Source organism: Mesoplodon densirostris, chromosome 4 (assembly GCF_025265405.1).
Source record: "Mesoplodon densirostris isolate mMesDen1 chromosome 4, mMesDen1 primary haplotype, whole genome shotgun sequence".
Lineage (NCBI taxonomy): Eukaryota > Metazoa > Chordata > Mammalia > Artiodactyla > Ziphiidae > Mesoplodon > Mesoplodon densirostris.
In genome coordinates this window covers 5754264-5774641 of record NC_082664.1, presented here as the reverse complement: position 1 = coordinate 5774641, position 20378 = coordinate 5754264, and the positions used below count along the sequence as shown (strand labels likewise).

The window sequence follows — 20378 nt, the reverse complement described above, 5'->3', positions numbered from 1 at the left end:
ACTGGCTTTCAGATTCCCGGAGCAGTGTCCTTCCACCCCTCGGGGGTCCTGGCAGGAAGGCCCCTCTGGGCCCAAACGTGTGGGAGGACAGGGTGGCGGGAAGCCTCAGCCCCAGCACCGGCTCCTTCCCCCATGGAGCCCCCCCGAGAGGGTGGAGGACGCTTTGCTGTGTTTCTTGTTCGTAAGGAAGATTGGCTGGGGAAGGGGCTTTATGAAGTCAGAGACTTAGATTTTGAGTTAATCTTCAAGAAAAAAAGCAAAGTGCTTGAGTGTTTAGAAGAAACTGTTAAAGGGAAAAAGACACTTGAAAACAGACTTTAACATTTAAATGTCCCTCCTAACTTTAGGTTCAACCTAAAATACCTAAGAAGAGCTAGGACAGGCCCTTCGTCTGGGTTTTCATCTTTACTCCACGTTCATAAAGAAGAAGGAAGTTCTCAGGGAGCAAAGGCGTCAGAACTGAAGCTGCAGGTACCAGAAAGACAGGGTGGACACCAGTCGCCACAGACGCCACGTTCTCTCAGAACGAGCTGAAAGCACGGTGGGCCATGGTGGTCTTCTCACGCGGACCGTTCAAAAGTGCACGCCCCCGCCCCAACATTCTCACGGACTCGTCAGAGGCGTTTGTTTCTGTCCCACCAACATCTCAGCACCACAACGGGGGACTTCGTTTTGCTCAGTGCTGTGTTCTCGGGGCCTTGGGGGGCACCTGCCACAGCGAGCACCCCGTGACCGCTGCTTTACTGGTCTAGTGCAAGAGGACAACTCCTCACACTGCACCAGAGGGGGGCCCGGGGCACAGGCAGACCAGAGAGGGGTACCTAAATCTGGCTGCAGGAGGGACAGCTCCCAGGAGGAGGCGGTGCTTGACCACGTGTTTGGAAGACAGCATAGGAATCCGCGGAGCTGGGATTCCCGGGGTCAGGGCAGAGAAGAGCAGGGACAAAGGCGAGGGTGTGGAACAGCTAATTGTTCTGTCTAGCTGGAGGGCGCGGTGACCAGAGGGGAACACAGGCCAAATCACAAGGGGCTGGTGTGCAAAGGAGAAAGCGAGAACTTTATCCTGATGATGATGGAGAACCAGGAAAGCTGTGAGCAGGGGACTGAGCCACACCTGCCTTTTAGAAAGAGCGCTGGCTGGTGGGGGCCGAGAGGCCGAGAGGGGCCACGGTGGGTGGGAAGAGGCTGCACAAAAGGATGCCGGTGACTGTGTGATACCAGCACTGCCTTGTCCTAAAAAGAGCAGCAGAGCCCGTGGTGTGTCTATGGGGTCAAGCAGTTGAATCAGGTCCTTTTAAGGAATAGGGGGAGAGAAATAAGACTAAGTGTCATGAAAATGATAACGGTGACAGCTAAGGTCTCATCTAACCCTATTTCATGGACCAGACTTGTTGACTCACAGACCCGGAACAGAGGAGACCTGGGACTCGAACCCAGGTCTATTTTCCTCCCTTGGAAGGTCATGTTTCTTCATGGACCCCACAATGCCTCTGTGCCCACAAGAGAGTGATTAAAAATATGTAATAGGTAAAATTAGAAAATTCATTCATTTACTGGCTGCTAGAAAGGTCAGATTTCATACCAAGGCATGTATTTCTCTCAATGGCTGTGAAGCTACCCCTTAGATTTCAGTAGTTACAAAAGGGACCCTTCTGGGGCAATGTTAATCAGCAAGGTCCTCTGCACTTACTGCTCACGCAGCCCTTTGGTGTGTCCATTACACCCTGTGTGGGCCTCTAATGAATCTCCTAACAGGGGCCACAGTCCACCAGCAAGTTGGGCCCTCAATCACCGTCCCCCATGGACGGCCAGAGCCGCGCAGGGAGCACCACATCTAGGGGCTCATGCCATACTTGGTGACCTGAAGAGCATTCTTCGTGGGATGGTGGACAGAGTCTTACTTTTCTAACACACTTTTTGGTAGCTGTCTGGAATAAAGTTCAAAACCACAGAAATTACAGTTTGAGGACTTCCAGAAGGAAATCTTTTGGACTATTAAGTGTCTGGTTTAACTAGACTGTGAGGAAACTGTGTCACCAGTGAGTCTTTTCTCTGTAGGGAAAAAGGTACACTGAGAAAGAGAAAGACACCCAAACTGGCACAACTGACCATCCGTGGAGAGAAACTACAGCACAGATGCACAGCTGTCACAAGCTGAGGATGGAAATCGTATTTGTCAATAAACCAATAAACTAGACCATAACGTTTAATGAGGGAAGAAAAACGTCTTCCAGACCTCGAGATGCTTCCGGTGTTTCAGCTGCAGCCGTGGCCGTGATGACTTCTCTACAATCTGCATCTACTTATTTAAAAGGCAGCCGGGCGTTCTCTCCTTACCCCATGTAGTCAAGGTCAGAGAAGATGAAGGTCTTCTTGATGTCAAAGCCGCAGGCGATGATGTCCTTGGCGTTCTCCACAGCGTAGCCGTAGGCCTGGTCCAGGGTCAGGTCCTTCCACAGGTACTTCTCGTCGTCGGTCATCTGGATGACCAAGGGCACGTTGAACACATCCTGCAGCCACCTAAGACACGGGGGGAGGAAGGCCGTCATCTCATCTCCCTGCAGAAGAACGCCCCCGTGCCTCTGAAAACATGGTTCCTGCTCACAGTGTATGTCAAAACGTCCCTGCCCACAAAATCACACGCTCTGATCACACTGTGAATTTGACTCCTGTTAATAAGGGCGACCACTGTTTATTACCACGTCAGCTCTGCGCTGGCTTCCCTGCACACTTTATTTTGAAGCCTTACGAGAACTGTAGGGGGTAGGTATTATCACTCCCTCTGGCAGATGTGGAAACTAAGGCCCAGAGAAGTAACTCTTCTACGGTCACATGGACAGGGGAAGAGGAGGACGCAGGTCCACTGCCTCCAAAGCAGTGCTCTCTCCACCACCCACATCCCGCTAAAGCGACACCAGGAACAGGGTGAAGAGAAGCCACAAAGGCAGCAACTCGCCAAGACCTTGGCTGTTCAAGCAGACGTGAACTAGTACTGTCTTGTCAGTTCTAGACATGGTTTGTGACCAACATTTCTTTTCTTTTGTTTTTTGGCAAAATAATATATTTATTATCTATGATTGGCAGATATACTGCTGATTTAGTCTCTCCATGGTTCAAAAGAATTTCAAAATAACAAAATAATTTTATACACCATACTCGATCAGTAATGTGACTAACATCTCTGATTCACTAATACAAGTGAGAACAGTCATACGACGCAATACTTACTTTGTGAAGATAAACGGGATGAGGTGACCTACGTGCATTGCTTCAGAAGAGGGGCCCCTGCCCGTATACAGATAAAATGGTTTCTTATTTTCATAGGCATCAAGAATTTGATGCATGTCTCTAAAGGAAAAAGGAGAAAAGAAAATAGTGTGATGTTCTGAGAAAAAAATCGTGGTGTGAATGCTCATTTGGAAACGATAAACAGACAAAACAACCCGGATAATCACTAGGGCTTGTTATCCTTGGCGCTTATGCTGTAAAAACGACAGGAAACTTCTTGTGAACTGGTTCTCCTGTGATTGTTTTAAAAGTGTAAGACATGCAGGTTGGGAATAATGTATTTAAATGTTGATCAGCCACTGGATCTCTCTTGGAATTCCTCCAAGTATCGATGTCGACATACTGCCTGCTTCACACACTTTCCTGGGAGTGACACCAGGCCAACACCACCCAGTCCTTGTTGAGAACCACGCAGCGCCAACACTCTGCTGGCCCAGACGGGGAAATCGCAGGGCTCCCACAGTCCTGACTTAGGGAGGGAAGTAAGGGATGCCCCCAGGTGGAGATCTGCTTTGGGCTCCCTCAGCTACACTGGGACCAGAGGTCTTCATCTGGGAGTTATTCTGGAATCATCCACCCTCCCCAAGGACTGGGGTCCACTGACAGAGCACACGAAGAGGCCTCCTCCTGGCGGTACATCAGAATCGCCTGGCTGGCTGTTTCCACACAACATCTGCCAGAGGTGTGCCTCCACAGACTCTGGTCCAGTGGGTCTGGGGTGACGTCTGGGAATCTGTATTTTTAAAACCCCTGCCGGTTCAGAATGGCCGTCATCAAAAAATCTACAAACAATAAATGCTAGAGAGGGTGTGGAGAAAAGGGAACCCTCTTGCACTGTTGGTGGGAATGTAAATTGATACAACCACTATGGAGAACAGTATGGAGGTTCCTTAAAAAATGAAAAATAGAACTACCATATGACCCAGCAAGCCCACTATGGGGCATATACCCTGAGAAAACCATAATTCAAAAAGAGTCATGTACCACAATGTTCACTGCAGCTCTATTTACAATAGCCTGGACATGGAAGCAACCTAAGTGTCCATCGACAGAAGAATGGATAAAGAAGATGTGGCACATACACACAATGGAATATTACTCAGCCATAAAAAAACGAAATTCAGTTATTTGTAGTGAGGTGGATGGACCTAGAGACTGTCATACAGAGTGAAGTAAGTCAGAGAAAAACAAATACCGTATGCTAACACATATATATGGAATCTAAAAAGAAAAAAAAATGGTTCTGAAGAACCCAGGGGCAGGACAGGAATAAAGATGCAGACGTAGAGAATGGACTTGAGGACACGGGAAGGGGGAAGGGTAAGCTGTGACAAAGTGAGAGAGTGGCATGGACATATATACACTACCACATGTAAAATAGATAGCTAGTGGGAAGCAGCCGCATAGCACAGGGAGATCAGCTTGGTGCTTTGTGTCCACCTAGAGGGGTGGGATAGGGAGGGTGGGAGGGAGATGCAAGAGGGAGGAGATATGGGGATATATGTATATGTATAGCTGATTCACTTTGTTATACAGAAGAAACTAACACACCACATTGTAAAGCAATTATACTCCAATAAAGACGTTAAAAAAACCCCACAAAAGAAAACAAAACAAAACAAACCCTGCCAGTGACTGCAACATCTGGCAGGGTATGAAACCACCCTTCCAGGGTGTGAATGCTCTTTGTTTCTGGGCAAAGTATGCCCAGATAAAAGAGGAATGGCTGCCTTTTCCAAAGGTCTGGGTAGGAGAACCCAGACAAGAGTATTCTGAAAGTGACTTCTCCTTACCAGACCAGGGGTTAACGGTGCTTATCCCTGGGCTGATAGGATTAGGGGGATTCTAGTTTTTGTGCATAGTTTTGATTTTTCCCCAAGGAATGATCACCCAGTGCTTCTGAAATAAGGAAAGAATGAAACACTTGATTTTGGAGGAAAAAGAGTCCTTCTTTGGTTCTCATGAGTAACCAAATCAAACTTTTATCGGCTTGTAGAAAAGAAAAAGAGTACAGCCGTCACATGAGCTGCTCTTTTTATTTTTTTGCCGCACCGTGTGGCATGTGGGATCTTAGTTCCCCGACCAGGGACTGAACCTGTGTCATGTGCAGTGGAAGCACGTAGTCCTAACCACTGGACCGCCGGGGAAGTCCCGGTTGAGCTGCTCCAGATGGCTTTGTAGGAAGTCTCTGAGCGCTCACGATGTGCTGTCCCGAGGGCAGGGTGCTGACGAGGCTCCCATGCTGAGTTCAGCTTTGTGAGGATGGCTTCCAGCAGGGACCCCTCAGCTGCAGAGGGAGCCCGACAGCGCGTGGCAGATCTCATCAAATACCTACTTTACAGGGGCTTCCCTGGTGGCGCAGTGGTTGAGAGTCTGCCTGCCGATGCAGGGGACACGGGTTCGTGCCCCGTTCCGGGAAGATCCCACATGCCACAGGGCGGCTGGGCCCGTGAGCCATGGCCGCTGGGCCTGCGTGTCCGGAGCCTGTGCTCCTCAACGGGAGAGGCCACAACAGTGAGAGGCCCGCGTACCGCCAAAAAAAAAAAAAACAAAAAAAAACAAAAAACAAACAAACAAAAAAATACCTACTTTACAGATCTGAGAGGCATTCTTAAATTTGAGCAAGGCCAAAGCTTCAAGTCCTACGCCTCCCTAAACCAAGAGCCTATAGCATTATTATACTGAAGTAAATAAGTCACAGGGCAGTGAGAACTGTAAAATGCTAAGATAAAAAATTTTGATTTAAGATCAACAAAATTGATAAAGCTTGAGCTAAAAAAACAAAAGACTGAAATTACCAAAATCAACAGTACTAAGCACTTTATAGGAGTAAAAAGGATTATAAGGGAATAATACTAGGAACAACTGTATCCCTGCAAGTTAGACAACCTTGATTTAATAGACAAATTTACCAAAACTAACTCAAGAAGAAACAGAAAATCTCAACAGACCTATAGCAAGCAAAGAAATTGAACTAGGAATAAAAAAAAGTCACACAAAGAAAAGCCTCGGGCCAGATGGCTTCACTAGTGAATTCTCTCAAATTTTCAAAAGAGAATTAACAACAATCCTTCACAAACTTCCAGAAAAATGGAAGAGGGAATACTTCTCAACTCATGCTATGAAGCCAGTATTATTCTGATACCCAAAGCAAAGACATCAAAAGAAAACTACAGACCAATGTCCCTTATGAATACAGATGAAAAAATCTTCAGCAACTCACAAACCAAATCCAGCAACGTATAAAAAGGATTACACACCATAATCAACTGAAATTTATTCCAGGAATGCAAACTTGGTTCAACATACAAAAATCCATCAATGTGATACACTGGTATTAACAGAAAACATGACAAAAGCCACCTGATCAACTCAACAGAGGAAGAAAAAGGATTTGATAAAACCCAACATTCTTTCATGATAAAAGTACTCAACAAACTCAGAATAGAAGGGAACTTCCTTAAAATGATGAAGGGCATTTATGGAAAACCCACAGCTACTCAAGGGTGAAAGACTGAAAGATTTCCCCCTAAGATCAGGAATCAGACAAGGATGCTCACTTTCACAAGGACTGGACTACAATTCCTAGCCAGAGCAATTAGGCTAGAAAAAGAAATCCAAGTTGGAAAGGAAGAAGTAAACTTATCCTTACTCGCAGGTGAAATAATTCTATAGAACAAAAATGCTACAGAATCCACAAAAAAGAAAAAAGAGAATGTTAAAAAGAAAACCACAGGCCCAAAATGGTATCATGTTAAAGCCCATGATACTAAACCTAGAGTTAATATCTGATTTGACTGCACTTTCCCCCTTCCCCAGAAATGTAACCTTAATCAACCAGTCTTGAATTTTCTGCTCAGTGTCTAGGAGGTAAACTGTCTCCAGCCCTGCACCTTCGCTCCCTCAAGAATCAATCTGCGTGGTAAAACCCTTGCCATTCCCTTCCACAAAAAGATGTCCTGGCCTAAAAATAATCCTTTTTTTCCTTTTGCTAATTCCTCCCTTGCCCCACCCTTCTCCCTGTAAAAACGTTCCATTTTGTAAAACCCCTTGGAGCAGCCTTTCTAGTTGCTAGATGGGATGCTGCCTGATTTATGAATCACTGAATAAAGATAATTAGATCTTCAAATGTATGTGGCTGAATTTTATTTTTTTTAAAATAAGAACTAATAAATGAATTCAGCAAAGTTACAGCATGTAAGATCAACAAACAAAAATCAGTTGTGGTATTTCTATACAGTAGTGCAATATTGTGATTGATTATAAGAAATATATATTTGGTCTTTGTTCTACCCTGTTTCAAGCATAGAGCTCCTTTAACCATTGTGGGAATTTCCTAAGTGAAAAGAATGATAAAGACAGGAGTGTTATTCATATAATAAGCTCCTTTCAACCACAAAGTTTATGTTACTTAAGTGACTTTTGCAAAGCCCCTAGATAACCTAAGGAGGCAGGCTGGTTCCCAGGGGAGCTAACTCTGATTAGAGGATTGGAACTTTCAGTGCCCCCTGCCTTCTTCCCACTTTCTGGGGAGGGCGGAGGGGCTGGATATTGAGTTTATTTACCAGTGGCCAGTGATTTAAATAATCACGTCTATGTAGTGAAGCCTCTATAAAAACCCAAAGGACAGCTTCAGAGAGCTTCCGGGTTGGTGAACACATGGAGAAGTGGGGAGAGAGGTGCCCAGGGAGACCATGGAAGCGCTGTGCTCCCACACACCTTGCCTTGTGCATCTCTTCCATCTGGCTGTTCTTGAATTATACCCTTTTATAATAAACGGTAATCTAGTAAGTAAAATGTTTTCCTGACTTACGTGAGACGCTCTGGCAAATTCACTCCACGAAGCTGTCATGGGGCCCTCTGATTTATGGCACGGGTAATGGTCTGGACTCACGATTCCTGTCTGAATTAGGGAGGTGGGGGGTAGTCTTGTGGGACTGAGCCCTTAACCTGTGGGATCAAATGCTACCTCCAGGTAGACAGTGTCAGAACTGGGTTAAATTGTAAGACACCAGCTTGTGCTGCAGGACCTCCTGATGTGTGGAAACCCCACATATCCAGTATCAGAAGTGAAGCAGGGCTGCAGTGAGCACTGAGCTAGAGGAAACACACAGGAGCGCGCTTTCCCTTCAGAAACAGCCATGAACAATCCAAAAAGGAAATGAAGAAAACGCTATTTTCAACAGCATCAAAACAAACAAAACCTTAGGAATAAATCTAACAAAAGAAGTGCAAGGCTTGGGGCTTCCCTGGTGGCGCAGTGGTTAAGAATCCGCCTGCCAATGCAGGGGACACGGGTTCGAACCCTGGTCTGGGAAGATCCCACATGCCACGGAGCAACTAAGCCCGTGTGCCACAACTACTGAGCCTGCACGCCACAACTACTGAAGCCTGAGCGCCTAGAGCCCGTGCTCCACAACAAGAGAAGCCACTGCAGTGAGAAGTCCGCCCACCGCAACGAAGAGTAGCCCCTGCTCGCCGCAACTAGAGAAGGCCCACACACAGCAACGAAGACCCAACGCAGCCAAAAATAAATAAATAAAATAAATAAATTTATTAAAAAAAAAGCCTGTATACAAGTGTTCAGAGCAGCATTATTGATAACCCAAAAGTGAAAATACCCCAAATGTCCATCAACTGTTGAATGGGGGGGTACGTCCATTCAATAAAGTATTTTTCAGGTATGAAAAGGAATGAAGTACTGACATATGATACATCATGGAGGAACTTTGAAAACATGATGCTAAGTGAATGAAGTCAGACACAAAAGGCCACATGTGGTATGATTCTATTTATATGAAATGTGCAGAACAGGCAAATCCACGGACACGGGAAGTAGGTTAGCGGTTGCCAGTGGTGCTGGTGGGGAGGGAGGAATGGGGAGCGACTGCTAATGGGCAGAGGGTTATTTTTTGGGGTGAGGAAAATGTTGTGGAATTAGACAGTGGTGATGGTTGCACAACCTCGTGAATACACCAAAAAAACCACTGAATTATGTACTTTCAGAAGGTGAATTTTATGTCATGTGAATTAAATCTCAATTAAGGAAAAAGCTTTGGTTGTATTCTGCCCAGAAAGAGGGCTGAGCGGGGATTGGAGTCCTCTGCCTGTAGAATTTAAAGTGTTCGGCAGACCGCCGAGCTCTGTCCTGCACGTGCGCTCCGTAACCCTGACATGCGGGCAGAACAGAACAACCCTACCTCGGACTATAAACTCCACGAACATGGCTTTGAACCCAACCCGAGGCGATGTGTGGGCTGGGAGAGGCAAGACCTCGCTCAGAAGCCGCCTGTTCTCTGATGTTATCTGCATGGAATTTATGATCTCAGGTAGGGATATTCTGTGCATGTTCATTCTATTAGTTCCTCTCTTTAAAAAAAAAATTTTTTTTTAACTTTTAATTTTATATTGGTGTATAGCCGATTAACAATGCTGTGATAGTTTCAGGTGCACAGCAAAGCAACTCAGCCACACTATTAGTTTCTCTTTGGCTATTATTTATGAGTAGGCCAGTACAATAGGAGGAAGAAGTATGTAATTTCAGGAAGCCTCCTGCTTATCTCATGGGAAATGCTGAACTTGGACACGTTAATCTCTTTTGTTTTGTGACATTTTATAGTTGATAGCACGTAACCTGGCACGAATCTCATCTGCTGTGTACTTGACCTCTACCTTGTGAGGTGGGCAGTTTACAGATGAATAAACAAAGGGCCAGAGGTGAAGGGACGGGCACCGTCCCACAGCCAGTTACTGACAGGACAGGAGGCGGAACTGGCCTCTGCCAACTGGCAACCACTCCCCCCAAGGGTCTGGAGGTTTGAGGGAACAGCATCCTGACAGTTTTCTTCATTAAAAGAAGAGGAGGGGTGGGAGGTCCCGCAGTGAGAAGACCCTGACCTGTGTGAGAAGAAGATGCCCCTGCGCAGGAAGCGGTGCGGCCTCTGCCCTGTAGCTCTCTCTATTCGGTTTATCAGCTCCTTGTCAATTTTACTGCTTCCGAACCGAACTGGAAAAAAAAGAAGAGATGCCGACCTTAGGTGGTGGGAGGTTTGGTGATATTGCTGAAACGAGAGGAAAGGACTTGGGATCCACGCGCAGTCTCAACAGACCCAGGCCTCTTTAGGCCTCAGGCTCTGGTCCCTTCCACCAGCCCAGAGTGGAGGTCACAGCCAGCAGCACAGAAAATAAATTACAGAACAAAATGCTCTTTTGTCTGGGATTGGATTCTGACAGGAAACAGATCCAGAATGCAGTTTAGCTAGCAACTCCAGGCAACCACACACACACCCCCACCCCCACCCATGCCCCCGCTGCTTATTGCTTATTAAGGTTTAATTTATATTCACTCACAACCATAAATTTAAATAGTCTTTAACCGAATTAACGGCTGTCTTCAAGAGAATTTTCCCTCATTGGTAGTCTATACATAAATCATGGAAAATGGCTTAGACTTAGGTAAGAACATTTTAGTTCTGTTTCTTTTTTGACAGCCATCAATGATCTCAGAGTAAGGATTTTCCTGAGCAGGAAGCCCTCCAGTGAAGGGCTTGGCAGTGAGGACCTGCCACCTGTGAGAAGTCATCTTTCTTCAGCTGACTTCCAGCTGTTTAGCTCCACACTCAGTATCACTGGAGGAGAAACCTTAAGTAATCTATGAGTGACTTGTACCCACTAAGTTAAAGACAATTTAAATGACTGCAAAGATGCCCAGTTCAATGGACCTTCCCCAAGTTCTGCATTGCTCAAAAAAAGGAAAAAGCTTCTACTAAGCTATCTACTATAAATCATTATTTTGAGATTTATTTTATATTGTTATGTTAATTAAAAATAATCCTCTGGGAATATAATGCACCACAAAAGATTTTAGGATCTATCTTCCCCTTGGCATTGAAGCTTGACTGGATGTATGGTTAATTCAAATTAGAAAACATCAGTGGAATCAACTCAGTGGAACCACTCCTAAAAGCTGGGGCTTTTCCCATAACGTACCGATGAGCTTGTCATAGTCAATGCCTTTTGCACTGCTTGTCTGTACTGTCCACGGGTCCACAAAATCCTCGCCTGCTTCTGTGGCATCCAGGCCACTGTCACTCCCAGGTGCCGGCTCCCTTGCAGGATAGTCAGCCTTGTAATCCTCCCCCGTGGCAGCTTTGTAGCTCACTTTCAAGGATAACAACATCTTCACTGCGGAATCAATTTCATCCTGTACAAAGGAAGCAAGGGTGAAGCCTGAACGTATTGACAGTGGCTAACGTTTGCTGAATGTTACTGCTGTGTGGTGGCGTTGTGCTAACTGCTTTCACACACATTACTTCCTTTAGCCTTACAACAACCCTACGAGGAAGGCGTCACTGTCACTGTCCTTTTCCAGTTGAAGAACGTGAGACTCAGAGAGGTGAAGGAGCTTGCCCATGGACACACAGCAAGTCATGGGCCTGAATGTATTTTATTTTATAATTAAAAAAATTTTTATTTTATTTATTTATTTTTGGCTGCGTTGGGTCTTTGTTGCTGTGCACGGGCTTTCTCTAGTTGTAGAGCACGGGCTTCTCATTGCGGTGGCTTCTCTTGTTGCGGAGCACGGGCTCTAGGCATGCGGGCTTCAGTAGTTGTGGCACACGGGCTCAGTAGTTGTGGTGCACGGGCTTAGTTGCTCCGCGGCATGTGGGATCTTCCCAGACCAGGGCTCGAACCCATGTCCCCTGCATTGGCAGGCGGATTCTTAACCACTGTGCCACCAGGGAAGCCCCTTTGTTTATCTGTTGGTCTAGTGCTACGGATTACTACCACAAACATTATAGGATACGTGTAGTGACACAGTTTACACCGTTGTTTATGAGAGTTAATGTGCTAAATGTTACTTAAACACCACCAATGCCAGCGAACATATGGGACAAGCTCCACTAATCAAACACACTGAGCTCTGCATTGGAACTTGTTTTTACAATCCACACAGGTTGAGATGAATATTTATGGAAACTTAAACAACGATGCCACCAAGGACAGCAACAGCAACTCAAGTAGACACTGTGAAAACAGATAAAGGCAAGGAAAAAATATAGACTTTCAGGTCATAAATTAAGGAGGGATTCACTGGGAAACAGTTATACTACAGCATTTTGGAGTCTTATCAAGCTGTCCAAAGTGTTTGCACATTTAGTGTTTTAAAATAAGCATAAGAAAAACAAATGTAAAATGGATCCTTGGGTAAGCTGGAAACCTATTAAAGACCTCCTCTCTTCCAGGAGCCCACACTAGCCACCCCTGGAAGCCTGGCATTTAAAAAAGCAAACCTAATTAAGCAGGTTAGTCATGCTATGCCCTAAAGCTCTATTCCTATAATTGGCCTTGCTGGATTAGATCACAAAGAATAGACACAGTCCAATTTGCTTGCCAAGGGAAATACAAACAGTTCCATTTAGAGTTTATACATAATGTGCTATAAACCGGGCTTCCCAGGGGAGAAACATCACGGCACCAAACTCCATTCAGAGAGGGCTCCTCCGTCAGGTACGGCACCCGGGCCACAGAGGACTGTTACTGTAGGGTGATTTCGCAAGCACAGATTTGTGTTTCAAACTCCGAAACCATCTGGAATTCGTCGTTTAAACGAGTCAGAGTTGTGGCATCAATAGCTCCATGGATAGACCTCATGCAAGAGACAGGATGTTGGCCTACCTTAGACAGGCAAGCGTGTTTCCCTCACCTCATTACGGCAGTGCCTGGGCTGTGCCTGCAGCAGAATAAAGGCTTAGCAAGCATGATCTATCGAGTTATCTATGGGAGAATTACCTTGCTTTGAAGTGCCCTGAAGTCACTACCCTTTAATCACCAGCTGTGTGACATTCATACTCTATGTGGCCTAACTCAGCTTCCAACTAGGTGGCTGTTTGAAAGTCAAACATCTAACCAGGGTCCCAGTTCAAGGACCACCTGTTAACTGGAATGGGACCAAAACAGACAAGCAGGCTCGTCTTGTCCGTTTTCTTGTTCTCAATCTAACATGGACCAGGACACTGAAACAGATTTTAAAAGCTGATGTTCTGGGGCTTCCCTGGTGGCGCAGTGGTTGAGAGTCTGCCTGCCGATGCAGGGGACACAGGTTCGTGCCCCGGTCCGGGAGGATCCCATGTGCCGCGGAGCGGCTGGGCCCGTGAGCCATGGCCGCTGAGCCTGCGTGTCCGGAGCCTGTGCTCCACAGCGGGAGAGGCCACAGCAGTGAGAGGCCCTCGTACCGCAAAAAAAAAAAAAAAAAAAAAAAAAAAAAAGCTGATGTTCTGAAAAACGCCAGACACGAAAGACTTTATATACACTACCTGATTAAATAAAGTTCCAACACAGGAGGAACTATCCATGGTGGGGGAGGCAGGGTGGAGGCCTCTCTTGGGAGGGTAGAGGCAGGGCCTGAAGCAGCCTGAGGGTGGCTTCTGTGCCGTTTCTCCATCTGGAGGATGCTGGTTACACAGGTTTGGTCATTTTGTGAAAATTCAGCGAGCTGCCTGTTTGTGATCTCCACATTTTTCTGAACGAATGGTGTATTTCAGTTTAAAAAGTTTACTTAAACTAAAAGGAGAAGAAAAACGGCTCTGTTCTCTACCTTAACCCCTATGATCCAGTGTCATCTCTTGAATCCTGCTCAAACTGTCTCCCGTCAGAGCCCCCAGATTCCGACCTACCCGCCAGGGGAAGCTTTGTGAGTTACTGTTTCTGAAAGCAGTGGGTGTTATTCCCTTGGTACACGAAGCAGAAAGAACGCCGAGGACCATGACCTGGACAGACGGCAGAGAGAGTGGAGGGAGAGCCTGCGGCACCCTCACAGGACCGGTGATCCCTGAGTGGCTCACTTCAAGTGAATTTCCAAAACATCAGGTGCTTCTAGTATAATACATTTCAGGGTCAGATACAAATTTACTCCATTTAACTCTGGTTTCATCATGTAACCTCTGATCTCTCTTGTTGCGTCAGCTGACTACGCATTAGTCAAAGACCACCCTCGAAAAAGTTATTCTAAACTGTGTTAACAATGTTCACTGCAGCTCTATTTACAATAGCAGGACATGGAAGCAACCTAAATGTCCATCGACAGATGAATGGATAGAGAAGATGTGGCGCATACATACAATGGAATATTACTCAGCCATAAAAAGGAACGAAACTGAGTTATTTGTAGTGAGGTGGATGGACCTAGAGTCTGTCATACAGAGTGAAGTAAGTCAGAAAGAGAAAAACAAATACCGTATGCTAACGGACATGTACGGAATCTAAAAAAAAGGTACTGATGAACCTAGGGGCAGGAGAGGAATAAAGATGCAGATGTAGAGAATGGACTTGAGGACACGGGGAGGGGGAAGGGTAAGCTGGGACAAAGTGAGAGAGTGGCATGGACATATATACACTACCAAATGTAAAAAAGACAGCTAGTGGGAAGCAGCTGCTTAGCACAGGGAGATTAGCCCAGTGCTTTGTGACCACCTAGGGATAGGGAGGGTGGGAGGGAGGGAGATGCAAGAGGGAGGAGATATGGGGACATATGTATACATATAACTGATTCACTTTGTTATACAGCAGAAACTAACACACCATTGTAAAGCAATTATACTCCAATAAAGATGTTAAAAAAACAACAACCATGTTAAGTATTGTTTGCTAAAATGCTGAACATAATTGGAGTCACTAAGAGTTACTAACTAAAAGCATTTATTAACATTATTCGAATTTAATGTTAAATGACAAAAATATCACTGTCAGGTTCCTAAAATGGGTTTATAGAATAAATGATCAACATTTCGGTCCTTTATTTATTTTAGGTTTTCAGATTTTTTTTTTTTTTTAAAACAACTTAGCCTCATCTATTGAGCCCTACCTGGTGTTGTAAACCCCTTTCTGTGAATAATCAACTCCTTTTTTTGGATATCACTGTTTCTTTCTTTTAAAATGTAATGGATTATTTAGGGTCCAAACAGTCAAAGTAAACTACTGGAGTGACTGTGAGATGGTTGACACCATCTGGTGAGAACCTAGGAAGAGATTTTTGCAAAGATGACAACAGGGATTGGAAGTGACAGACGAGGAAGTCATGGACATGAAGAAGCTGGGTGACTGAGAGTGAAAGGAAGTGCTAGGGTGATGGTTACAGACGCAGACCGAATGGGTTACACTTCTAAAAGCCACTGCAGCAACAGCAAAGAGGTCTTTAAAAAAGGCATAACCCACGAGGACCAAGGGAACAGGAAGAGGATGACAGCAACAAGATTCAGAAGCTGGACAGCGGAGGGATGAGTGGTACCTGACTGAACACGGGAGAAGAACAAATGCTAAGACAACACGGGGAACCTGGGCAGAGACTGGACTTACACTGCTGTGGGATCCCTGAGAGGTCTGGGCATTGGCGGCCCTACATACTCAAAGAAGTGAGGGTGAAAGCGGGCTATAAAACTAGGAGCACTGGCTGAAAGTCTGTCTAAGAAGCAGTTATTGAGATCTCCCCCCTCGCCGGTACATCCCCCCTCCCCCATCCAGAGGTTTAGCGTCTCGTCAAGGAGCGTAAAAAGTGTCCAGACTGGAGGCGCCTTGCCCAGCGGGGGCGGGGGCACGGAGAACGGGGGCTTCAGCGAGGGATCACACAGCCCAGCCCCCCTGCCCCACTCAGCTCACAATGCTGGCGGCCGGACCCGTACCCTCTGGACAGCAGATTGGAGGAGTCCTCTCTACAAGCCTCAAAGAAGAGCTCTAAAGACCCTGACACTGAAGCCTTCCCAAGGCAAGGGAGCAGTGTGGCTGCCGTCCAGGGAAGGGAAAGCCACACAAGCCCCTCGCAGCTCTGGGCGCTCCTCCTAAAGCGCCACTACACGGTTGAGCGTCACCAAACACCAGGTGACGGCATCTAATACAAAAGGCAGAAGGAACAAAAACCTAACTTGGAAGAAACCGAGTTTATAAAGGGGGTAGAGAACACTGGAAAAACTATTACCAAGATCTCCGAGACAGAAGGACAGTGTAGCTATGAAATAAGAGCAGAGCCACGAGGAAAGGCGCGTTCAGAGATCAGACGAGCTCTTGGAGGTCAAAAACGATAGAATAAGTGAGAAACAACAGGAGGGTTAGAAGTTGACGAAACCTACCTAAAAGAAGAACAAAAAGAAAATAAATGAGGAAAATAAGTCAAAAAACAAGAAATTCAGAGGGCCAGTCTTTGAATTAAAAAAATACACAAAGAAACAGAAAACGACAAAAAAACCCCAAGATAAATCAAAGAAATAATATAATTTCTGAGAATTAAAGGTCATGAATTTCTAGTCTGAAAGGAACTAAAAGATCCTGCATGCTGCAACTAGATCCCACGTGCTGCGACTAAGACCTGGCGGGCGCAGCCAAATTAAAAAAGAAAAAGAAAAAGAAAAGCCAAGCAGGGGAGTTCCCAAGTGGCCTAGTGGTTAGGATTCTGGGCTTTCACTGCCGTGGCCCGGGTTCAGTCCCTGGTTGGGGAACTGAGATCCTGCTGGCTGCAAGGTGCAGCCAAAAAACCCCGAAATGAAACAAAGAAAAGCCAAACAAAAAGCAATTAAGACAACTATCAACTCTGGAGAAAACAAAAGTTGGGCAGGAAAGGAGAAGCACTCATGCTATACCCAGTGGGTCAGCGGTGTTTACATGGAGGCTGGGGGGATGGGAAGTGCTTATGAAAGTGCTAATTCCTTGTTGTCCACAGTGAAAGCCCCAAACCTGAGCATCTATCAGGAGCAATATAATGTGTGGTTTTGAGAGATGTAGGGGTTACACAGCAAAAGAACCAGCTAAAAGAATTGAAAATCGTTGTTTCTGGGAGCGGGAAACGGAGAGAGGCGGGGTGGACGGCTGCTGTGTTTCCCAGCGGCTTCCCTTTAGACTACACGCATCGATGCCGATGAAGGAGAAAATACATTTAAATTGAGAACCAAAACACCTCAGGTGGTGAGGGAACGGAATCCTGGTAACAGGACCCTACAGACGTGGCTTGGACGTGTGTGTGTGTGTGTGTGTGTGTGTGTGTGCGCGTAGGACCCAACTAAATGACATACCTTCGCCGCGTTTCTGGCTTTGAGGGCCCTCACGAGCTCCCCTTGAGCAGCAATGTTCTTGAACAGCTCCAGCGGGGACCCACAGCCCTGCTCACCGTTGGGCACATCTGCCATTTTCCAGGACCTGCGTTCACAGCCGGCTAGGGTGTTGGCAGATTTGCTCAGTGGTCCAGACAAGACTGTGGGGGGGAGGAGAGAGAGAGATTAACAAACCATCGCAGCTGTTTTTCCTTTACCGTAGCTAGTTCTTCTTTCCAGAAAGGTTGGAGATGAGTTCTAATAAAGGGCATAGATAATATAACATTAATAAAAATATAAGCAGAAATTTGGAGCCATGAAACAGGGGAAAAGAGGAAGAACAAATGCTAATGATGAGGTCGAAAGGAATCGCTGCGATTTACAGACTTAGGGAAGGCAGAGAAAGACCCCTCCTAACCAAGGGCAAGTGTGCATCTGCTGAGGTGCCCCTGTGCCTCAGCCAGTGCCCAGGACACAGGAAGGACTCATGTCTGCTCAGGCAGCAAATACCAAAGTGCTTTAGTAACCCTAAGTTCACCACAGCTAGAAACATTTGGCAAATGGCTATTTACTCTTTATCTTAATTGCTTTCGGGATGAATTCCCAGGCCTTTGCAGTCATAACCAACATACTGCTGAACAAATGGCTTCCTTTGCTGGCCAGCTGTTCCGTTCTCAGACGAAGGGAAGTCTGGGTGGAGGCAGGGCCTTATCCCTTTTGGGTTCCAAGTGAGGTAAGAATCATATACAGCCTGTCCACTCCACATGCTGCCTTATTTAACCGCTAGCCTCTGAAGAAGGTGTCCCTGCACCTCCTATTAGGCATTATTTACTATTAACCTTAAAAGAGGTGGGGCACACAGGCTACCTGAGGCCGCCCTGGGGCCGAGGCTGGCCACAATCAGCCTCTTTTGGGATGGTCACTTCCCTTTTCTGAGTGTCAGCTTCCTCAGCTATAAAGCAGCACCATCAGGAACTTTGTCACCTACCTCAAGGTGTTATGAGAAGAAATGAGAAAAAACGACATGGAAGCATTTTACAAAATGTAAAGCAAGGCCCAAACCCATTACAAGTGTTATTTGTTAGGGTTCCAGAGCTTGGCTGAACTCCAGTTCCATCTGTCACTTGCTGTGACACCTTGAATGAGGAGGACGACAGGGACAATGAGGCGACACCAGAGCAGCGAACCTCCAGCTCTTCAGTGTCTGGTATTTTTCTAAGCACCTCATCCATATTAATTCACTTACACCGACAGCAATCCTATGGGACAGATTTGTTATCTCTGTTTCGTAGATGAGCAAACTGAGAGGCTAAAACACTTGCCCAAGATAATGCAGTTAGTGAGTGGTCGAGATGAGATACAAACTCAAACAGTTTGACACCAGAACCTATGCTCTCAAACATTATCCTACGGGCTACTTAACTGTCATACGCCTCAGTTTCTCAACTGTAAAATGGGAATAACAGTAACAACGCTAACTTGCAGGACTGGTCACGGAATAAGTGTGATAATGTGGGTAAGTAAATAGTCCAGCACAGCATCAGCCACAGAGGAGAGGTTTAATGAATGACTATTTTGTGTCTTTAATCATTAAAAAATTTTTTTCTAGCAGCTCTATGAACAAAACACACAAATTTGAGGGGGTAATTTATTTTTATTCATCCATCTGTTAAATATCTGTTTAAAAAATATGTAAAATTTATTTATTATTATTATTTTTTTTTATTTTTTTTTGCGGTACGCGGGCCTCTCACTGTTGTGGCCTCTCCCATTGCGGAGCACAGGCTCCGGACGCGCAGGCTCAGCGGCCATGGCTCACGGGCCCAGCCGATGTGGGATCTTCCCGGACCGGGGCACGAACCCGTGTCCCCTGCATCGGCAGGTGGACTCTCAACCACTGCGCCACCAGGAAAGCCCTTAAAATATGTAAAATTTAAACCAATCTTTATATAAGTCAATGAAACCGTAACAATGAAACCAGGATGGGAGAGCAGCCAGTTTCTTTCCCCTCCTTGCTGAGAACTGCCTCAATTCCTGGAAAGGGAGGCCCATAAAAAAGAGAAGGAATGTGGAAGAACCTTCTGACTAGCGCTGGAGAGGAGAAACACTCAGGCCCATATCAAATACCAACCAAAGTGATGAACATTACTTCTAGCCACAAATGATCAAACATCACGCCCAGATGCTTTACACATGATCCCCAATTCTCCCAACTTTCAAAGCTGGGTGGTACCGTATCTGCTCTGCATTAGCGACCAGAGGCTGACGGCTCAGGGAAGTTAGAACCATCCTCTGAGGTTCCATGCCAGGGTAGCCGAACCAGGATCTGATGCCAAAGCCCCCCTCAACCATGTGCTCTCTCAAGTTCCAGCTGCTCCCCCTGCCCAGAATGTCTCACACCCTCCTCTGCCCGCTGTCTTACTATTCAAACCTCCGCTCCTCTCTGCAGCCTTTCCTGACCCCTGCACCCACGGGGCCAAGTTGGTTGCTGTCCTTGGTGATCCCTGAGCACTCGTTAGTGAGGTTATTAGAGCACTCACACTGTATGTAGTTATTTATGAAAATCCATCACACAGAGAATGCAAGTACTGGGTTTTATTCTTTCATGTGCTTCTAGTACCCGGCACAGAGTAGCCTATCAACAGACGTTTACTGAATGAATGAATCTCACAAATCATCTAGTTTAATTTTCCCCTTCTGGTTTATATCCTCTTATAATACCTCTGCAGTATTCCAGTTTAAGGTAGATTTCTCCTACCTGGACTTGAGAAGTCCTGTTAGAACGTCCTGACACTGCACCGAGCCTTCCGAGCCTTGGGAAGAGCCAGGTTAATCCCACGTACCCTGTCTGGTTTCCTCACCCATTGCGAACATCTGCCCACTATCCCAGTCACTCTTTTTGGAATTCCCTTCGGTTTACCCTTGTCCTTCCAAAAATGTGGTGTCCTGCACGGAAGGCAACAAGTGGGCTTTGAAGTCTGCGAGGAGGACCAAAATCAAGCACAGATTAAAATT

General features: G+C 46.0%; 1 protein-coding gene across 2 annotated transcripts in view; it reads right to left on the bottom strand.

The window, feature by feature from the left end:
- Window positions 1-20378, bottom strand: part of WARS1 (tryptophanyl-tRNA synthetase 1) — a 33005-nt gene that overhangs the window by 9195 nt on the left and 3432 nt on the right. For both annotated transcript variants that reach the window (XM_060095642.1, XM_060095641.1), the window contains exons 2-6: window positions 17346-17524; window positions 11278-11491; window positions 10186-10294; window positions 3229-3348; window positions 2338-2520 (exon numbers count right to left, since the gene is read on the bottom strand). In XM_060095642.1, the coding sequence (XP_059951625.1) occupies window positions 2338-2520; window positions 3229-3348; window positions 10186-10294; window positions 11278-11491; window positions 17346-17459 (740 nt within the window). In that variant the 5' untranslated portion in view covers window positions 17460-17524. The remainder of the gene's footprint in view (window positions 1-2337; window positions 2521-3228; window positions 3349-10185; window positions 10295-11277; window positions 11492-17345; window positions 17525-20378) is intronic.